Source organism: Rhizoctonia solani, chromosome 12 (genome assembly GCF_016906535.1).
Source record: "Rhizoctonia solani chromosome 12, complete sequence".
Taxonomy (NCBI): domain Eukaryota; kingdom Fungi; phylum Basidiomycota; class Agaricomycetes; order Cantharellales; family Ceratobasidiaceae; genus Rhizoctonia; species Rhizoctonia solani.
Window position 1 is genome coordinate 490,082 of NC_057381.1, and position 20,354 is coordinate 510,435.

The following is a 20,354-nucleotide window of genomic DNA, read 5'->3' on the forward strand; positions in this document are numbered from 1 at the left end:
AAATTCCCTGGTATCGATTGTGTCTACGACACTGCCCCCCCTCTAAGGGCCTTGGCAGCGCCGAGGGCCTTCTTTTTCATTTCTTCCTCGTACTTCTTTAAAATTTTCCCCGCATTTTTCAGGTTTTCTTGGGGTTCCCATGTATTCTCCTCGGAGCCATATCCTTTCCATTTGACTCGGAAGAACCATTTCCCATCCCTTTCTTTGGCATCGGTAATCCCTTCTACCTCGTACTCCTCTTCTCCGTCCACGGTGACTGGTGGGGGACGATTTTCGAAGGCACGTTTCTTGTCCCTCTTGACCTTGGATAGGAGTCCGACGTAGAATACATTGTGAATGCGCATTGTTGGGGGAAGTTCTAGCCAATACGCGCGGTCGGAGATTTTTTCAGTAACCTTGAATGGTCCCAAGCGCTGTTCCGTTAGCTTGGGGCTCAGGGTTTTGAGGTTGACATTCTTGGCGTCAAGCCAAGCTTCTTCTCCAATCTCAAACTCCACTGGGTTTCCCTCTTCTCCGGCAGTCATTCTCGATTTAGATTGCCGAAGGGCTGATTCAACCTCCTTCCACTGCTTTTCCATGGTCTGGGCTAAGTCATCGGCTTCTGGAACATCCGTAGGTACGTTAGAGGGCGTCAAGGTAGGTTCCCAACCGTACAGGGCCTTGAAGGGAGTTTTTCCCGTGCTACTATGGACCGCGTTGTTGTAAGCAAATTCGGCCATTGGCAGCCACTTGGTCCAATCCCGTTGATTCACCCTGAATACGCCCTCAGGAAGTGTTCGATGGACGGGTTGACTCGTTCCGTTTGGCCGTCGCTCTGGGGATGATACGCTGAGGAGAAGTGAGGATCAATTCCCAGGCGTTTGTACAGTGCCCTTAGGAATTTGTTGTTGAAGACCCTTCCCCTATCCGAGACCGTTTTCTCAGGCATCCCATGCCGTTTCCACACGTGTTCCAAGAATAATTCCGCCAGCTTGGGTGCCTTGAGCTTTTTGGAGCATTTGATGAAGATCCCGTACTTAGTGAAGCTGTCCACAATAACCAAGATAGAGTCATTGCTCCCGTCCTTTGGTAGGTCTACTATCATATCGTACGACACATATTGCCAGGGACGTGAGGGAAGTTCCAGGGGTTGTGGGGGTATTGACGCGTACTTGGGCTTCCTTATTCGTTGACAGGTTTCGCAGGAGTCCACATGCCAGTAAGTATCGGCACGGATCCCGGGCCAGTAGTAGTTCCTTGAGACTAGTTCCAATGTACGTTGCCTGCCCGGGTGTCCGGCTAAGGGACTATCATGGAAAATGCGGAGCAGATCCGTCCTTAATGTTCCAACGTCTGGTACTACTATGCGCCCTTGGTAGAATAACAACCCTGCTTCCATTGCGTAATCCTTGAATGCGCGCTTAATTGAGGGGGGTGCCTTGGACTCGTTTTGTAGGAATTGGAGAATTTCCTCCAGGGATTCGTCTTGGTCTAAGGCGGCCTCAATCTGGCGTTGAAGTTCCTTCTTGGGTGTTACCAAGGCTACGTTGGCGAATACGGGGTCAGGGAGCATGGTTTGATTGGCGGGTGGAACATCGGCGTGGTCTGGTCGTCGGGACAAGGCATCTGGTTTGCCGGACTGTTTACCAGGGCGGTACACAATTTGGAAATTGTATCCGGCCAGGAGGAGATGCCAGCGTGCATGGCGGCGATTGAAGGTTCTGGACTCCTTCCAGTACTCCAGATTACGATGGTCTGTGAAAACGGTGATGGGATGCGCGGTGCCTTCCAGGAATATACGCCAGTACTCGAAGGAGCGAATAATTGCTAGGAGCTCCTTGTCGTGTGTGTCGTAATTTTGCTCAGCTCCCTTGAATGATTCGGATAGGAAGCCAAGAGGATGTAGGCGCCCATCTTCCTGCCGTTGACTGAGTATAGACCCTAGGGCTGCACCAGAGGCGTCCGTTTCCAAGAAGTAGGGCTTGGTTGGGTCGGCATGACGGAGAACCGGAGCGCTGGTGATGGCGTCTTTCAACCCTTGGAAGGCTGCTTGTTCCCTTTCTTCCCATTTCCATGGCATATCCTTTTTTACCAGATTGTGCAGGGGGCGTGCTATGTGGCTAAAGTTTGCGACAAATCGGCGGAGGAAGTTGGCGAACCCAAGGAAGGACTGGACTTCTTTGACTTTTGATGGAACCGGCCATTCTTGTACCGCCTGGATTTTGAGCTTATCCAGGCTGAACCCTTTGTCCGAAACAATTATTCCCAGGTATTCCACAGATGTTACGTGGAAGGTGCATTTTGAGGCCTTGCAGAATAATTGGTTTTCCATTAACCAACGCAGGACTTCGTGAACGTGTTTGGTGTGTGATGCGTCATCCTTGGAATAGATCAGGATGTCATCAAGGTATATGATGACGCATACATCTAACAGATCCTTGAACAATTCATTCATGAAGTGTTGGAAAGCGGCGGGGGCGTTGGTAAGACCGAATGTCATAACTAGGGACTCGTATAAGCCGTACTTGGTGCGGAACGCAGTTTTCCATTCATCGCCTTCCTTTACTCGGACATTGTTGTACCCCCATCTTAGGTCTAGTTTGGTAAAGACCTTAGCGCCACGGAGCTGGGCCATAAGGTCATCTGGACGGGGTAATGGATAAACGTTTTTCTTTGTCCGATTGTTCAGGCGGCGGTAGTCAACAACCAAGCGGCGGGACCCATCCTTTTTGGGCACGAACATTACAGGTGAGCTGATGGAAGATTTGCTAGGACGGATTTTCCCTGCCTTCAACTCGTCCCTGAGCCAGTCCTTGAGTGTAGCGGACTCGGCATCAGTCATACTGTAGAGTGGTGAGTTGAGGGGGCCTTCTTCCGTGAGCTCAATTCCTATATCATAATGTCGGTGGGGAGGAAGCTTGTTGAATTCTTCTTCCCCAAATACCTTAGCGTACTGGTGGTACTCGGGGGGTACTCCTTCAAGAGGGTTTTTGTCTGCTTCTTCCTCTTCGGCAATGGCCACGTGTTCTGGCGGTGCATGGGGAAAGGAGAGGGTTTGTGCGTTCCAATCAATTTCTGGGTTATGTGCGTCTAGCCATTTCAATCCTAGGATGGCGGCGTGAGATCCTGTGTTGCAAATAAGGAAGGTCTCTGTCATTTTCTTGCCATCAAAGGAGAAGGTCAGGATTGCCTTTTTCCAGATTTTGCCTGCCTGGGGGCTCGACCCATCGAGCATAGTAACGGTACGGGGCGTAGGGAGATCAATAAGTGGGAGGCGGAGTGATTCCGCGGTACGGGGGTGCATGAAAGAAGATGTGGCGCCTGAGTCAATCAGGACTTCTAAGTGTTCCGCTCGTTCCTCTGGTGTAATAGAAATAGTGAAGAGTGGGGAGATTCTATTCGTGCTATTGGATATATTACAAATTTCTATACGACCAGAGTCCTTGGGGTCCTTGCGCGCGGCAGCAGGTACCCTTAGTCTTTTCCCGGTTCGGGTCCAGACTCTTTGCCAATCTTGGCGGCTTCCTTTTTGACCCCTTCCTCCTTGGGTGTGGCTTTCCAGCCAGTGCGGCATTCCGCAAATTTGTGGCCCAACTTACCGCATTTGATGCAAAGGCCTTCAGCCCTGCGGCGGTTACGCTCCTCCTTGGAGACGAAGTTGGGGTCGCTGGAGAGGCGCCCTGGTCTGGTGGCCTGTTGGCCGGTACTCGCCCCCCTATTGGGGGTGGTGTTGGAGGTGCCAGACTTATTACCCTTAGGCGGGTGGCTGGCGCGTTCCTCACAGAGGGCGTTATCAATGACCAGAGCTGCGTTCTGCAGCTCAAGGAGGGTGGTGGGGCGCCGTTCTCGGGTGGCAATGAGACGGCTGACCTCCCAGTGGAGGCCACGTGCGAATTGCCCACAAAGGGCGGCGTCGTTCCAGTCCAGGTCCATGGCAATGGTCCTGAACTTAGTGATGTACTCAGCACAAGTGCCTGTCTGAGTAAGGTTGGTGATTTGCCGCTCAGCGGCTCGCGTAGCATCCGGGTTACCGAATGCAGCCAAGAACTCCGTCCTAAAGTCGTCAACTGATTGGATTAAGGCCCTGTGGGACCCTAGTTGATCGAGGTGGGGATGAGCCCATGCTCCCGCGACGTCCTTCATGTTCATCAGGAGGAACGACAGGGTCTCCTGATTGGTTGGGAACATCCGCTGATTCAGACGTACCCATGCCAACATCCTTGTAAGCCATTGGCGGGCTTCATTCCCTATCTTCCCGGTGTAGGCGTCAGGGTGATCTACCTTGACCGGGGTTTGGTAAGTGGCTACAGGGGCCGCTGGTTGAGGGACTTGGGGGGAACGGAGCCGGATAGGCGAAGGCGGAGGGGGAGTATAGCCTCTCGGGGGGGCTCGGACTGGGGTTGGCTGCGCAAAGGCAGGGGGAGCTTTGGTTGGGTTGGCCCAGGCGACGAGGGGCGCACTAGGCGCTGGAAAAGTGTCGGTTTTTGGTAGGGGCCTGGGCGTGGCCTCGACTGCCGGAGGTTTCCGGTCTTCTGGTGTGTGTGGGGCTCCACCCCTAGCCTCGATGCGAGTGAGGGCTTGATTGACTGCGCCCATCCAGTCTCGGGCTTCCTTGGTTGCTTCTTTTGTTTCCTCGAGTTCCCGCTCGAGCCGGAGGACTTGGTTTTGCAATCCCAAGATGAGGGAGATTGCTCGGCTGAGGGAAACTTCCCCGTAGACCTCGGGTTCGAGGCTTGTTGACTCAACGGCGGTTGCCGGAAGAGTGGGTCCCAGCTCTCCTTGATCGAGAGGGGATTGGGGACGAGCGGAGCTCCGGGAGCGGGTTGCCATCTCATGAGGGTATGAGCGGCCTTGGTGGGAAGCGGTGCGCTGGGAGGCGCGGGAGGAAGCGCAAGAGGGGGTGCGGGAAGTAATGGTGGGCAATGTGGGGGAGATGGTGCCTGTAGCAGGACTTATGGGGCGCTTTATTGTTCTGGCGCTAAGAGTCTGCGTCAACCGCCTAGCGTTGGACAGTCCCTACAACTAATCAGCAGCCGTGAGCGGGCGTGATGTAGAGCGGGCTTTCTGCAAGCGGGTGGATCTGCTGATTGACTCCGCTGACAAATGGTGCGGTGACCGGTGGTACGCGGACGATTAGAACCCGTCTGCCTTGTAGCAATTTGGTACTAGGTGGGACCGACGCTGGTTTGATTATTGACAGCGAAAGGCGAGTCCGATCACCTGATTTCCCTCGTGCTAGTACAGGGGGCCTTCTCGTTTGTCGAGTCTGAGTGGGGGTGTGCTAGTGGGCACGGTTTGCAACCAACTTAAGGTTGATTACCTAGTGTCCTAGACGTCCTTAAGGGTCGTCTAGGTAGCGGGCGCTTGTGGCCGTATAGAGCTAAGTAAAACCGCTTAGGGCGGTGAAGATGCTACCTACGACAACTAACTACCTAAGTACAACAACCAAGGCCCTAATGGCGATGGCGAACTATGTATCTACGGTGAGAGAGTCGCTTAAGGCAACAAGTACAGGCGAGTGGGGACTTAGTAGTTACCGGCGCAAGGCCTCGTACAAATGGGGGATGCGACAAGAGGTAATCGACCTGGGTGTTACCATGGTCGGTTGGCCTCCTTATATATTCTACAGAGGTACTAATTACAAATGCATTATATCCAATACTATAACCAATAAGAACCCCGCTCCGCAGTCGGCCTTACTCATGCATACGTGTCACTGACGTGTCATGATGATGTCATAGGTGGAGGTGGCTACGTGTGATGAGTAAGCGCGGATGGGGACGTGGCTCGGCGCTTAGCGTATGATATAAGCGCCGAAGTCACGTGATTGAAAATATCGTCCGTTTGCCTTCGTTCAAATTCGAGAAATTGGGAATAAATTCCCTGGTATCGATTGTGTCTACGACAGGTAGAAAGAGTCTTTCAATGCTTAGAGATAAAGTGGTCATCAGGATGGTCTGAGAGTGTGCGTTTAGCAAGAATGCTGGGCATTGCACTTGAGATTGAGGGTGGTAGGTGTATTCACACAGCTAACTACATGGTTTGTATACACAGGAAGTGACTCAAACTACAGTGCTGGAAGCCTGTAGAAGCCCATAGTTGGGCCAACTGTATGAAATTCAGCCGCCTTTGGGGTTTGGCCTCCCAATGATACAAACATCTTGCGCTGGCGCTTGTGAGTGCCGGCTGAGTCAGAACAGCCACGGGCTCCACGGTAATCTGCCAACACCGTGGTTGGTCAAATACCATCCATGGTAGAATTTGCAATTCTCTTGGTTGGTTTTCTATTACCAAATGGTGCTCCACCACGATAAATTCCACGGTATTACCGGTGGAACCATTACCATGAAGCTCCCTACGCCTAAGTCTGGGCTCGTGCGTCTCCGCAAGCTCCGATCCACAGCCCCTAACACCGACCGTGGTTATGATACGTCCACGACGGAAAGATAGTCTCAAGCTTCGCAATACCATAAATAGTTAAAGCCTGTAAATTTGTGTTTTTGAGATACTACATGATCATACAACAAAGCGCAGAACAATTAAACAAATAAAACTACAGTTTACATTAACCAAGCCTATCAGATAATGTTAGCGCGACTATCTCGGGTGTAGTTCAACATCAGACTTACCCAGAACTTCTCCCAAACGTTCTTTGGTGGTGGTTCATCGTAAGTGTCGGCCTCAATTTCCGCAATTCCGCTGTAGAAGTCCATCTCGTGGGGTTTGGGCATGGGTTGGCGGCGAACAAACTTGGCACCAATGTATAGGATCGGGAACAAAACCAAGGGGATGTAGTTAGTCACGAAAGTATCGACAGCCCAGTTGCCCTTGAGGAACACCTTCCAGCCGGAGAACTATTGTAGACTCAGTAAAGACTCGAGCAGCGTAAAAAACCAGCAAACTTACGAAGCAGATCAAGAGACAGAAAATCATAGCATACCATGCAGCAAAGGGTTGAAGGTTAGACGAGAAAGGAAGTGTGGAGCGGTCAATTCCCTGTGCCTTCATCCCGGCGTAGAAACGGATATAGGTGACGGTAATACCGAACCAAGTCATCAGTCCAGCGACAGCAGTCTAAATACAGCGTGAGCACTAGTGTAATCGATCCAGTGGCAAGTACATACCATGTTCGCGAACCAGTTGAACACTTTGCCCGCACCACTGCTCACGCTCATGTATGCCAGGGAAGAGAACAAGGCACAGAAGATGACGGAAACGTATGGTAAGCCAGACTTCGAAACCTTGGAAAAGACCTTGGGCGCATTTCCAGCGAGAGAAAGGCCGTAAAGCGCTCGAGAAGAAGTGTACAAGTCAGAGCTTGCAGCGGACCATGCGGAAGTGAGGAGAGCAGCATTGATCACGGACGGCAATCCCTTGATACCGGCAGTTTGGATACTATCGGGCGATTAGGTTAGTCAGGTTCCAGCAACATCTACCCTGAGACTCACGCAATAACGAACGGTGACGCGGCGGCATCACCGGTGTTCAAATTGAGGTTAGGGTGGTTAGATGGGACGAGCAAACCAATGATCAAGGTGCCTCCAATATAGAACAAGAGAATACGGATGTAGACCCGACGAATGGCCTTGGGCAGGTTGCGACGTGGGTTCTTGGCTTCGCCGGCAGCGATGGCCACGATTTCGGTTCCAATGAAGGAGAAAGCGGCTTGGGTCATAACCGACCACCATCCGAGGAATTGACCTATCGCCACAGTTTAGTACCGTTATGGTGTGTCAAACTCACGTGTTCGCTTACCTTTGGATCCAGCGATGCCGGCAAACTGCACAAACGGACCCGGATTCTTCCAGTACCGGAAACCAATGCGGTCATGGTTGGGGCCTCCACCCAAGTCGAGGACAATACCCAAGATCTGCTCCTTGTCAGAGACCTCAGTCAAGGTTGAGAACGGGTACTTACGATCAAACCCGTAATGGTGATGACTTTGATGCTGGCAAATATGAATTCACACTCGCCGTAAACGCCGGCGCCAAGCATGTTGATAACGACAACCACGATCAGACAAATCGATATCCACAATGCGTCACTGTAGATGACACCACGGTTAGAGCCACGAATCATGCCAAGTTGGAGCCACTTACTTGATGCGTTCCTTCATCCAGTAGTTGATCAATACCGCAGCAGCCGCCAACTCGGCCGGCAAGATAATCGTCCAGTTGTACCAGTAATTCCACTAAATATATCAAATTGAGTATAGATTCTATTGTGGAGATTCATTCGATACTCACGCCCATCGTAAATGAAAACGCAGGGTCTACGAACCGCTCTGCCAATTTGATATGGCCACCAGGAATTGGTAGGTACGCGATCATTTCACCAAGCGAAATCATGACTGAATAACACTGACAGAGTAGTTGGTTAGAATCATGCACGTTGTAGCGGTAAAGCAAGCTTACAATGCTGCCGACGACCATGTAACCGAGCAACAGACCGATTGGACCTCCGCTACTCAAAGAGCCCGCGGTACCAAGGAACAGACCAGTACCGATAACACCGCCGATACTAGCAGAATGATGAGCGTGTAAGTAAGACAAGTGTGTGATTCAATTACCTGATCATAGCGATGTGCCTGTTCTTCAACTGCCGTTGTAGCTTGCGTTCTACAACATAGTCCTCGCCGACTGGGTCGACTGCATGGTTGACCTCATAATCAGAGCCATTCTTGCCCTTCTCATTGGTGTAGACCTGAGGCTTCTCGGTGCTCGAGCTATCGGCCATGGCACCCGGGTGTAGAGGGAGAGAGGAGGGATGGGGGGAAGGGGACTGCATGCGGGGTTATATATAGCCCACCCAGAACATCCCGAGAGGTCTTGGGGCTAATTTTAAATTAGACCCGGAGAACAGGACTTCTCCAGTTACGCGAGCTCAGAACAGAACAGCCAAGAGAATCACCTCGGCTAACTCAGTGTTGACTTTTCGAGTGACCTCATGGTCAAATACATGGTATGCCTTCTACAACCGTACGGTGAACTCAGGAACAAATTACCACAATCTATTTTCAGGGGCTGGGTATGATGCTTTTTATATCGCTCAACTTTGCGATAAGACTTACCTATCGCCCCTTGCTTATCTACAAACTAACTTATCTTCGCGATATCTTCGCGAGTAAAGCTTACCCCGCGTTATAGCATGTAGATATCGACTTTAACCGGATTAAACTGGGTGGCGATCACGATCGCGATCACCTACACAACCGCCCAGCTTCGTGTTTCAGGAGGTTTCAGTCCCGAATTTCCAGCTATTAATGGCTTCAAATCTAGTGGTTATTCATTCTTCTGCGCCTTGGCTGTGTAGAGCGCAAGACAGGCAGGTTGAAACTGATCGGAGAGAATATGGATATGTACTTACTCCATTGCTATTACGGTATCGTCTATTGACGTGGCGTTAAAAATGCACCACCACCAACGGCCTACCAGCACTTCACCTGTCTCTTCATACGATAGTTTGGTATACACCCTCTCCATAATTCCATCCTCTGTATTGGACTGACCTCGATTCCATTCCCACTCAATTGTAACCGCGTGGGGGCGCATGGACGAGGCACCATGTGACCCCACGGGGCGGAGTCGACCCCGTAAATTATTCGTGGGACCTTGAGTCAAAAGAATCACATGCGCCAATGGATCACCAGGCGCTTGTCTAGGTTAGCCTCGACCGAGTCGACCATCTCCTGCCGGACAATCCTCCCGATCCCAAATGGGGCATATCCGCACCCAGTCAACTCGGAAGTCCGGAAAGACTGGCTGTCTCAAACCCAGTGCAATGTTGTTACTTGACTACGCGCCAACAATGCTTGCCGCGTGTGATCGCATCGATCTATAATATGAATATACTTTTCGAATTCAAAGTTCTTGGGCTAACGTATATACCGGTCGCTTAGCCCTGGGATAAACATCTTGCAAACACTCTCATAGGCAAGCCAATCGATCGGCAAAATTCATTCTGCGTAAAGGTTTTCGAACCTAACAACTGTATAACTTGCATATTTGAACCAAACGGTTGGCTCGTGGCGATGGTTTATGGCACCTTCGGCATTTGCTCGCCGGTGAATGCGCTCACTTGACCGAGGTCTATACGGGTACAAGCTTGCCCGGAAGGCTTCTTGCAAAGCATAGCAATTGTAAACACAGGCTATCCCCCACCAATGACCGGTCCGAGGCAAGCGCCAGACAGAAGTGGGGGGGAGGATATGACGACACTCGGAGTCAACTCGTTTCCTTAAAAAGGTTGTGGAAATTCGCTCCAGCGCTGCTCTATGGATAGCTTTTAGCCTTCACCCCCTATGTCCATCAAGTATGAAGTAATGGTAGGTTCATTTGTCCACCCAACTAAGCGCCCAGCAGCGCCACGTCATACTCGACCCCAAGGATAATATTTTGCGACAATCTCAGAGACAGATTATACATGCAGTGGTGGACCCACAGCATGGGAACACCTTGTACCGCGCCTACAATCCGCGAGAAGGAAGGGCAGAGGACGATTAGTATTAGAGTTTGCCATGTTGGATGACATGAAGAACACCCCAATCCAAAGAAGTAGTAACGACGCTATTGTGGCTTCACAACACCGTACGCGCACTCCTGGGGCAGTTCTACACCCGAGTAGCCCCGCAACACGCCAGCTCCCATCATCCCCAAAATAATCTCGCGCTCACATGAATACTTTGATTGAATGCAGTAGCTTCGGATCTTGAGCATTTGTGCCGCATCACCTGTGCATGGTGGGTAGTCATGTCCCCAAAACTCTATGCTCTGGGCAGAGGCCTCGAATCTCTGTGAGAAAAACCATGGGCAACATACCCTCGGGACATATGTTACATCGGCCGTGCTGGCCGACGCGTTAACGATCCTATATTTCAATTGAGATGTCACACCCAAAATGGCCAATGTATATATGATATCTTTATACTATACCAGTACCTCTGCTGCAAGTCTCGATTTGACTCGGGTTGGTTTTTGTATGTAGGCTTCAGGCAATGTCACACAGGAACAGCAAGTCTGGCCTTGGACACCAGAAGTATACCTCATATGTAAAGAAACTTCCAACTTGTTCCCCTTTGCAGGACTAGAGCCAGGTTCAGATGTCAGTAGATTACAAAGGTAAGTGCTCTTCCTTTGTGCTAACGTTCGCCCCTAGAAGCAAGTGACTCTTCGACGTGACCCCTATGTTCACCCTAAATAGCAAAGTGGATGAAAATCAGGACAAAGGAGTGCCGGCGGTTAGATGTCACGATATCAATACTGACACCCAAGTTATGACCTAAGCGATAGTGTTTCTAAGCGCTGTATACGAGATGATAAAATTACATTTTGATAGCGAGAATGACACTCATTAACCAAGATGTATTTGATCAACAGGCGGAATAGGCAAAGCTTATGGCATACGTGGTAAGTAGTGAGCAGTTATTTCGAGACTGACGGAACGATTGTTATAAACTAAAAATTGAATCTCGTTCCACCTTTCAAGTAAGCCTACCAAAGCCTCAGATATAGTTTTCAGTTGCCAGAGTCACATATCGACCCACATTTAAAAGTGAGTATACCAACGGCGTTTCCTCAACCAGAACACCCAGTCCTTCAGTTCCAGGAGAACCTACCTATCCCACTCATTCAACTTTTTCATGATGTCAGGACCATCCATCGCACCTTATCAATGGTACAACCAAGCACCACCAGATGTTGCAACGCTCCAGCGTTTACAGCGGATACCCTACGAAATGTCGAAGATAACTATCCAGCAGCAGGCTGCCAATTACCATGGTTATACCGAGCACCACACGTATCATTACGTCGTTCCAATAGAACCTGGTGCTCCAGTCACTCCTTATCTACCTTACGTCCATTCGGTTCCTCCGATTCCCAATTGGTCATTCCCGTTTTCCATTGAAGCAAGCTATACATTTACGCCAGGTTCAATAGGAATTCCGCGTAAGGATTGCAATGAAATAGGATGTTATCGAGGTATGGTGCCGCACAGTCTCCGGCTACCCATTCATAACTCCAAGGGAATCCAAGTTAAACCGACATCGCGCATTCACGCACCTGATCAACCCATTAATATCCAGAAAGAGTATTCTGAAGTCGAATGCGCCCAATTTCAGACCCAGTGTGCATACAACCAGGCTTCGGCCCAACCCGAACATAGGTTGACACCAATGAAGTTTCTTCGAGAGCTCCAAACCCTACATATACAAGGTCGAAGTGGGAAATCATCCATCGGTCGATTCCTTATACAAGGGGAAGAAGCCCCTGTGACTGTTTGGAGGCCTGATTGGGATGGTCCATTCCTTGTGCAGCACCATTTACCGAATGGCGACGAAGACGCAATAAGTGCCGCCCATATAGTCGGTGATATAATTACATGGTGTCCGCCGCCAAAATAAAGGTGTCTTGGAGGACGAAATGTGTGGAAGCTGTGTATATCACTACTCATGGCTGGACGTTGTTTTGGTGATCCCTATAATATAAGGCACTCGGCTCAGTGTATTTACGTTCTTGTTGTTTCCATACTTACCAGATGGTCTCGTTAATGTCACGCCCCGCACTATGTATACGTACAACAACCGCTGCGCATCCCTTGCAACCGCAGCCTGTTCGTCAGTGAAATAAGAGCCACTCACCTCGCGACACCCGCACTGTACGCAGCCTTGAGGGTGTAAAACGGTCACATCTGGCCAGCAACCTCGTCGTTTAAGTACCCCCCAGCGTCACAATAACCCAGCTTTGCACCGTCATCGACTAACCTCCTCCCATCATCTTATTGTCCTACCCGCGCCTGATTGGCTCGATCACTTCTTCGGATGGCAAACAGACACCATCCGTCGGTGTTATAATTACGTGAGCAGTCGGTGATAAGAGCTCTCATCCGACGATTCTGTCACACTTTGACAGTCACGCCATCACGAATTCTTCACTTCACGCAAGAAAGCAAGGACTAGTTTCGAGGGCGTTGGACACGCCGTCAGAATGATACATAATGTTAGGATGGTTGCTGGTTGAGTAGCAGATCAGTGCTATTCTCTCCCCCAAGTCAACCGACACACTTGGCACCATTCTAACCATGTCTCCTTATTCCACTTCTTCTGCCGCCTCGAGCCAGACTGCCGTGGCCGAACCTCAAGCACAGCTTCTCGAGCACTCCGGGTCCGCCTTGAAGGCATCCAAGAGTCACAAAAAGTCCAAAACGTATGTCTACTTTCGATCGGAGTGACCTTGAACAACATCTCATTTCAGTCATTCTAGTCCTCAAGAATGGTCTCCCGAGCTTCGTCAAGCAGTTGCGCATGACATCGATGATTTCTTTGGTGGCCCTGAGCCAGTAAAGGTCAAGAAGCCTAAACCTGCCGTTCCCAAGGCCCCTCGTGCGGACCGTGGCCACAGTGCGTCCAACTCATTAGGTACTGCTTTACCACCTTCTTACGAACTTCCTTCCCATCTTGCGCCTGTCTCTAAACCCCGTACTATTGCCCGGTCTTTTTTCTTATATGGATTCAGTAAGTCATATATGCACTCGTTTACATGGTTAAACAGCGTCTCATACTATAACCTTTCCTCCTAGTCTTTCCTCCTTTTTGGGTAATCGGCGCTTGCATCTTGTGGTCTAAACTCAGACCGGATCCTGAACCTACTATCGAACCTCTACCCAAAGAAATCGAAGCGGGCTACGGCAGAGCACCCTCTGAAGCTTACAAGCGAGCCGAGTACAAGCTCCTTCGGCACACTGAACTCGTATGGGCCCGGCGCTGTCTAATTGCTGCAATCACTTTCGTTCTCGTGGTTATCGTTATTATTGTGGGTACACGCGTCGCTGGCATCGGGGCGTTTGCGAGTTCGGATTCGAAAACCATGCCTCGGCCAATTATTGGCTAGTTTTCTTAGGCTTTTTAGGATTTCTATGAGTACGATGTATTATTATTATTACCTTTTTGTATTAGTATTAGACGCCTGTTCATATGTCTTCTATAATGACAAACCTTGCTAAACCATTAGACTGAACGAGCCGAAAGCCGAGAAACTTGGCGTTAGACCTCGCTAGGGATTCTCGTGTTTTGTTACCCCTTTCCACAATCGCGGATCGCATGGTGTCTTGATCGTACAGGCTGTCACTCCAGCGACTGTCGTGACGCGAAGTTTACGCAGAAGGTGCATTGGGATGGGGTCGGTGTTCTACAATCCCTGTCTTTTCTGGTTTGGGGTCCCCTTTGGCTCGTTGTTATTTGATGTGAATGCGCGGCGATGTGGATACTTTGTCTAATGGCAGTGGGTGTAGTTCCGCATACATAATCCCTAAGCGTTACTTCGCAAAAGAGCCTACACCACGTCCCCAGAAATAGGCCCTAGCGATAACTGTGGAAGTTTGGGCAATGCGTCAAACTCAGCAGGGGGATCCAGAGTCGATCGTACTGGTCAATGAAAGACGGTAGCCTGAAGCATCAATTTTGTAGGTATGATAGTGGCAGCAAATAGACATTTGTTCTGCCAATCCATGTCCAACTCCCGGAGATGTAACGGAATTCAGATTTCGTCTGGAGACGAAAGGTGTGGTAGGCACGGAAACAAGCACGTGCAAATTACTAAGTACCAAAAGTAACTAAGTTACCTAATCAATACAGTTCACTGATCAAACGCACCGCCTCACCGCAGCAAAGGATTCTCTTTCTACCCAACGTCGACCACGATGAAGATGCACGAATATTGTTGTTGTGGTGTGTACCCTAGAACGAAATGTGCCGCCCGAATACTCAATAGCAGATAGCCATTCCCCTTCTCAATGTTGGGATTTATACCGTCATCGCCGAACAGTTTGTGTGTCTGATTATTAGTCGCCTGACCGTAGATCATTAATTCTTGTAATAGATCATGGGTGTAGTAGTTGGTACACTCTCGATTGCCACTCCTTTCAGTAAGCGTTCTCTTATTATCCATCTATTTCCTTTACTGACTGGTTGGCGGAACAATAGTTGTTGGGGCCTCCGTCCCGGGCTTTGCCCCATGGGTACTCGCCATCGTATGCTACGTCGTTGCGGGAATACAGCTATTCGGGTTTATTGGCGTGTTCAAGGTTTGCATTTCCATTTGCTTGCAGTTACGAACCAAATTGAACATGATTCCAGGAGAAAGCAGGTCTATTTCACAAATACGTGATGGTTAACTCGGTTGTCGTAATGGGTGCCTTTGGAGTTGCAGCCGCGTTTATCGCCATCTCTGGCACCCGACACAACACCGCTACCGACCGATGCCAAGCTACTTTCTTCAGCGGAAACTCAACCGCCTCAGCCTCGGCTTCAAGCGACACGGGCGAGGGGAGACAAGTCTGCGATGTGTTTACTTGGGTTATTCTAGGACTCATGGCTGGTTTGTGGGTAACACTTGCGTTCTTCCAGGTACGCATCCGCTTGCATCCAGCCTAGTGCCTTAAGTTGAACCGAACTTCATTTATAGGCGTACCTCCTGATGGTCACGCGTTTCTACTCGCAATCCCAACGTGCTGACCACAAAAAATATTATTCCATCTACTCCCAGATCGATATTCCCCTCAACGATAGGAATAACGACAATGATGCGTGGAACGCCCGTCCCAGCACAGATTCATGGCATGCGGGCGCCGCGATGGGCGCTAACGAAGCCCAGCATAGACGCCAACATAGTGCCGCGGCATATGACGAGAAGTACGACTCGGAGCCGTCATATGGGGTAAAGAGACAGGACTCGGATAGATCTTTTGCTGAACCTCACAGGCCTATTGGGAACGAGCAGCCATACCAATACAGACAATAATCATGAAATGGACAAACATTACTGGATTCTGTTGCCCTTTCTTCTGTCTTTTTCTCTCCGAATGGACATGTGCGTTCTGCCGGACAATTTTGATATCATACCTGCATCTTGGTTTAGTCTCTCCAATCACACTCACCGTCGTTTATTCTCGTTGACAAGTTTTGAAGGTTTACTGTAGCGTATCTAGAATTTATGGGGACCATACACAAGTTGTGATTGCATACATTGATTCATATGTAAGAGTCCAAGCTCCGCATGAAGCGTATAGCTATCTCGGACAATTAAGTTACGCAGAGGGTGCGGGAAGGCCAACTTTCTGCTGCCACCCTCTCTGCCAGAATCCTGGTATCTTCGCAGAGGGCTTTTTCCCAAGCGCACCCTTGGCAATACCTAAACCCGTCGCAGAGGTACTCATGCCTGTTAGCCTCTCTCCTGCGCGAATTTTTCGCTTTCCTGTTTCCGAGACTGGGAGAGAACGATCGAGCAGTCCGGAGAATGCACGCGGTTCCGCAAGGAGTTTGTTCTACACGAGCATTGAGACAACATCCGTGTATGAACTGATAAGTAAACTAACCGCATGTTCTTGAGCAACCGCCTCCAGCCGTTTTTTCCCTTCATCTCCACTGAACTTCAAGGCCTTGTCCACTGCCCACTTGGTCCGTTCTCGTAGCCCTCTCCCTGGTTCATTGACCGCAAAAGAGCCAGCTGTCTCTCTTCCTACCGCACGCCCAGCCATTTGAAGTCTTAAGTCTCGCGGTCCATCAACGAGTTGCAGTATCGCCTTTGGGGCATGGTCACCTTGTCGATGCCCATATTTTAGAATACGAGTATATCCACCTGGTCTTTGGAGGTACCGATCACGGTAAGTCGTGAATAGCTTGTCCAAAATGGAGTGCGGGTTCTATCAATGAATTACATCAGGGACCGGGTACTTGGGCTAAAGTGTGAAAGACATACGAGGAGGAAACCTTCAGCGTCTTGTCGAGCTGGAAGAGTGCCTTTCTTGGCCAAAGTAATAACCTAACAGTATATATCTTAGAAGCTGTTAGAAAAAATGGAGTTGTTCCTCACCTTCTCAGCCAGCCTTGCAGTCTCCTTAGCTTTGGCTACCGTTGTCATAATTTGCTCATGCTGCAAGAGAGACGAGACCAAGTTCCTACAAGCATCCAATCCATTTGGATGATTTCAAGCAATCCAAAAATGGCGTACCTCAGCATAAGATTCCTATGCGAACTCGTTCGTGATAATTTTCGAAATGCTATCCCATGCTTCATCTCGAACTAAGGCAGATCGTCGTTTAAATAAAGTCAAGTTTATGTGATCGGAGCCTCTCATCACGTGACCCAATCGAGTTTTCCTCCCACCGCATCCGGCCTCATCCCCCTCCAAATCACTTACGATGTCTGCACTATTCCGCCGATCTGTATTCAACATTGCACGTACCGCATCGGTGCCTTCCCGTGCTGCAATTATGCGCCCGGCGTTTGCCGTCCGTTCTTATGCAGCTGCTGCGGGTTTGTCCAAAGATGATATTCAAGTGCGGGTATTGGACGTCTTGAAGACTTTCGAAAAGGTGGACCCTGCAAAAGTGAGCAGTGATGTATTTACTATTTGAAGCTACATATATCTAATTTCTTTGTAGTTGGCTCCAACTTCTTCGTTTACGGAAGATCTTGGATTAGATAGTTTGGATGCTGTCGAGGCAGTGATGGCTATTGAGGAGGCAAGTCCAAGTGATAGACGCGACAAGGAGAGCACTAACTGGAGGGAAACAGGAGTTCTCGATCGAGATTCCAGATGCTGAAGCTGATGAGATCAAGACCGTCCAGCAAGGTGAGTCGAATATGCGCTGATAAATAGCCACACTCTGATATTGATTTTTTTGCATCAAGCAATTGATTACATTGCCAACACCCCGGAAGGTGTGTAAAATCGAGTTGGGTTGGTAGACGCAGACAGCTGACACTCTCCCATTAGCCCACTAAATAACATAAAACATGTAGTTATTTTCCCAATAACAATTACTATATGATCACTGTTCATCTTCGTTTGGGGGGACCAAAATGCTTCGTCTGTAATGTAGAATACACGCGCATGTATTCCGAAGCCTGTATCCTGCCTGATCTATATTATGACGTCGGTTCGATCACCAGCCCAGAGGTAACGCCGCCTGACCAACCTTATTGTTTTCGTTTAAATTGACTCATTAATTGATAGATAGGACTCAATCAGGTAGCTCATTAAAGTCATTGTTCAATCATGACGAAATTCTTAAATCTCACTGGTTCGTTTACCGGCGCTAAATGAGCTCGGTTCTTCCAATCCGATCAAGTTACCCTACTCTTGGCGTGCTTGCCTACGGGCACACGTGTTATTTAGCTACACGTATTGTTTTCTGACTGCTTTTATCCTTCCCCTCAGATGCCTGTGTTACCTCCAGATACTACTCAACTGGTATTGGCCCCTAGGGAATGGCTTACCTCACTTGCCGAAGACGTAGAGAAGTGGCTATCCAAGACTCTTGGAATCTCATCCAAACCAAGTTCAGTCCGCGCACTTTCCCTGCTGTTCGCGTCTGGTGCATTGTTATATCTCTGGTGTTCACGATTGCGGAAGTACTCGAATGAAGGAAGGCCTCCATTTACTCTCACTGGGTGCCTTGGCTAGGATCGGCGCTTCAAATTCAGCGGGACCCAGACGCATTGTTCCGGCGGGCTCAGTAAGTTCAGTTCAATTTCTAAACGTGGCTACATTGAACATTGTTCTATTACTTGTATTCGAAGTCGAGAGCTCGGATCGGTGTTTGGAATAAAGTCATTTGGATCGGTGATGTACTACATTACCGATGCAGACGTAAGTCATCTACCTTTTCCTGTGCTAATTAAACTAAACAGTGAACTATAGCTCATCAATTCGGTGTACAAACAGACATCTGTATGTACTTCTCCATCCCCAATTTCTTCAATTAATCTTCTGATAGGTGTTCAGCGGTTCACCAATGCAGGCTACCTTTTTGCATAGTGTGTTCAACATGAGAATGGAAGTTATAAATGGACCTCACGCGGGGGTATTTGGTGACATGGTTGCTTCCAAAAATCGGTGTGGACCTCCGGTACTGGACAGCCCACCATATGAGCACTAACCACTTACTCGATAGACATACTTCACCGGTCAACGTACACAATCTAGTTTCGACGTTCATCACACATACACGAAGCCTGGTATCTGAGCTTTCTTCTGGCTCAGTGAAGCTGCAGGACTTAGTCATATTAATGCAAAAAGCCGATTGCACAATGCTGTTGGGATCTTCCTTCGACTTTGGATCCATCGCCTCAGCGTTTGAAAAGTTTGACCATGGAGTCACTCTGTTGGCTATCAATTTTCCTTCAATGTTTATGCGTGAAACAACCGCCGCGCGCTCGCAGCTAATTGACAGCTTGACTCGATACTTTGAGTCCGGGCCACCCGAAGACGCTTCGCAGCAAGTGAAGGATTTCGTGGACCTGGCTAAGGGTGCCGAGTGGACCAACAGAGACACAGGATCATTCGCGTTAGGCATGGTGTGGCCGCTCTTGCAAACGCGCCTTGGGCTGTTTGGTGGCTGCTGGTTTACCATCTTCATAAGGCCAGGGGATTAGAACTGCTTTTAGAGGAAGTCAGGAGGGTTGTGAATTCTGATCGAGACTTATTAGAGGTTGTCCGTGATTCAACCGCCACGCCATACTTGGACGCATCTATCAATGAAACTATCCGCATCGCTTCTGATTCGTGGTCCGTGCGTTGGGTCCCACCGTCGCCCACTCCTTCGAGACTAGGCACATTCATATTCAGGGGTGGCGACTTGGTTATGTGCAAAATGCGTGGAGTACACATGGACCCGAACGTTTATGCTCATCCCGAGGTATATGAGCCTGGGAGGTTTACGAGTGGTAAAGAGGGGATGAGAGGAAGATTTTTCCCCTTTGGTGGAGGTTTTAGCATCGTGAGTCCCAGGCCGCCTAGCGCACGATTAGATTGGAACTCATTTATCTCATGGCTTGGGGTCCCGTCTTACTTTACGGGTCGGCATACACCCACCACCTTGATCACAGTGCGAAGGCCGACACCTTGCTCTTTCACAAATCAGAGCATTTCTTATCATTTTTCTGAACGAATTCGATGTATCGCTGGTCGATTCACAAAGCGAAGTTCCCATGTTCAGCCCTCGTAACCGTGGTTTTGGGATGATTCGACCAGTGCGAGATGTTCAGGTCAGGCTCACGCGAAGGAAATTATAAATGAATGAGGTGCGGACGGTAGGGAGGCGACGCCAATAAACTAAATGCCCAATTATGTGAGATGACAATGTTCATTCCTGCGAAAGCGAAGAGTTGATGTGATAGTCAGCGCAAGTTGGTCTGGCAGTGTATATGCTATGAAATAAGCCAATCGTATATAGCACGTCCCCGTATCCGAGGCCCATAAACCAAACTTTTCTCATGGCCTTGAAAGTTCGTCGGTGGGACCTGCGGCTTGGGTGACGATACGTGCCGTGACTAGTACGATGACATGATCCATTGTGCTCAGATATCGGTACTCATC

The 20,354-nt window shown here is 49.4% G+C and overlaps 9 protein-coding genes across 9 annotated transcripts; 4 read left to right on the top strand and 5 right to left on the bottom strand.

Annotated features, from left to right (window-relative positions):
- Positions 1–23: 23 nt before the first annotated feature.
- Positions 24–719, bottom strand: RhiXN_11383 (Retrotransposable element Tf2 protein; the record flags this gene model as incomplete). Its single annotated transcript, XM_043331198.1, has 1 exon — positions 24–719. The coding sequence occupies one exon, from the start codon at positions 717–719 to the stop codon at positions 24–26; it is 696 nt and encodes a 231-aa protein (XP_043184708.1).
- A 29-nt stretch (positions 720–748) lies between these two features.
- RhiXN_11384 (Retrotransposable element Tf2 protein) lies at positions 749–3,283 on the bottom strand (the record flags this gene model as incomplete). Its single annotated transcript, XM_043331199.1, has 1 exon — positions 749–3,283. The coding sequence occupies one exon, from the start codon at positions 3,281–3,283 to the stop codon at positions 749–751; it is 2,535 nt and encodes an 844-aa protein (XP_043184709.1).
- Positions 3,284–3,453: 170 nt separating this feature from the next.
- On the bottom strand, positions 3,454–4,809 carry RhiXN_11385 (Retrotransposon-derived protein PEG10; the record flags this gene model as incomplete). The annotated part of the gene is made up of 1 exon (XM_043331200.1): positions 3,454–4,809. The coding sequence occupies one exon, from the start codon at positions 4,807–4,809 to the stop codon at positions 3,454–3,456; it is 1,356 nt and encodes a 451-aa protein (XP_043184710.1).
- Positions 4,810–6,539: 1,730 nt separating this feature from the next.
- RhiXN_11386 (amino acid permease) lies at positions 6,540–8,766 on the bottom strand (the record flags this gene model as incomplete). Its single annotated transcript, XM_043331201.1, has 11 exons — positions 6,540–6,554; positions 6,609–6,833; positions 6,886–7,053; positions 7,104–7,374; positions 7,428–7,680; positions 7,735–7,849; positions 7,897–8,023; positions 8,079–8,170; positions 8,226–8,339; positions 8,394–8,499; positions 8,549–8,766. The coding sequence occupies 11 exons, from the start codon at positions 8,764–8,766 to the stop codon at positions 6,540–6,542; spliced, it is 1,704 nt and encodes a 567-aa protein (XP_043184711.1).
- Positions 8,767–11,620: 2,854 nt separating this feature from the next.
- Positions 11,621–12,379, top strand: RhiXN_11387 (uncharacterized protein; the record flags this gene model as incomplete). Its single annotated transcript, XM_043331202.1, has 1 exon — positions 11,621–12,379. One exon carries the CDS (start codon positions 11,621–11,623, stop codon positions 12,377–12,379), a length of 759 nt encoding a protein of 252 aa, XP_043184712.1.
- A 677-nt stretch (positions 12,380–13,056) lies between these two features.
- Positions 13,057–13,865, top strand: RhiXN_11388 (uncharacterized protein; the record flags this gene model as incomplete). The annotated part of the gene is made up of 3 exons (XM_043331203.1): positions 13,057–13,181; positions 13,239–13,489; positions 13,555–13,865. 3 exons carry the CDS (start codon positions 13,057–13,059, stop codon positions 13,863–13,865), a joined length of 687 nt encoding a protein of 228 aa, XP_043184713.1.
- An 808-nt stretch (positions 13,866–14,673) lies between these two features.
- RhiXN_11389 (uncharacterized protein) lies at positions 14,674–15,773 on the top strand (the record flags this gene model as incomplete). Its single annotated transcript, XM_043331204.1, has 6 exons — positions 14,674–14,701; positions 14,752–14,801; positions 14,853–14,898; positions 14,957–15,057; positions 15,110–15,379; positions 15,438–15,773. The coding sequence occupies 6 exons, from the start codon at positions 14,674–14,676 to the stop codon at positions 15,771–15,773; spliced, it is 831 nt and encodes a 276-aa protein (XP_043184714.1).
- Positions 15,774–16,059: 286 nt separating this feature from the next.
- RhiXN_11390 (ribosomal protein L17) lies at positions 16,060–17,047 on the bottom strand (the record flags this gene model as incomplete). Its single annotated transcript, XM_043331205.1, has 5 exons — positions 16,060–16,296; positions 16,348–16,674; positions 16,731–16,793; positions 16,845–16,929; positions 16,983–17,047. The coding sequence occupies 5 exons, from the start codon at positions 17,045–17,047 to the stop codon at positions 16,060–16,062; spliced, it is 777 nt and encodes a 258-aa protein (XP_043184715.1).
- Positions 17,048–17,172: 125 nt separating this feature from the next.
- On the top strand, positions 17,173–19,983 carry RhiXN_11391 (cytochrome P450 family protein; the record flags this gene model as incomplete). The annotated part of the gene is made up of 12 exons (XM_043331206.1): positions 17,173–17,361; positions 17,416–17,478; positions 17,549–17,606; positions 17,666–17,695; positions 17,991–18,057; positions 18,242–18,351; positions 18,441–18,492; positions 18,557–18,626; positions 18,678–18,707; positions 18,754–18,872; positions 18,931–19,333; positions 19,399–19,983. 12 exons carry the CDS (start codon positions 17,173–17,175, stop codon positions 19,981–19,983), a joined length of 1,776 nt encoding a protein of 591 aa, XP_043184716.1.
- Between the last annotated feature and the right edge of the window lie 371 nt (positions 19,984–20,354).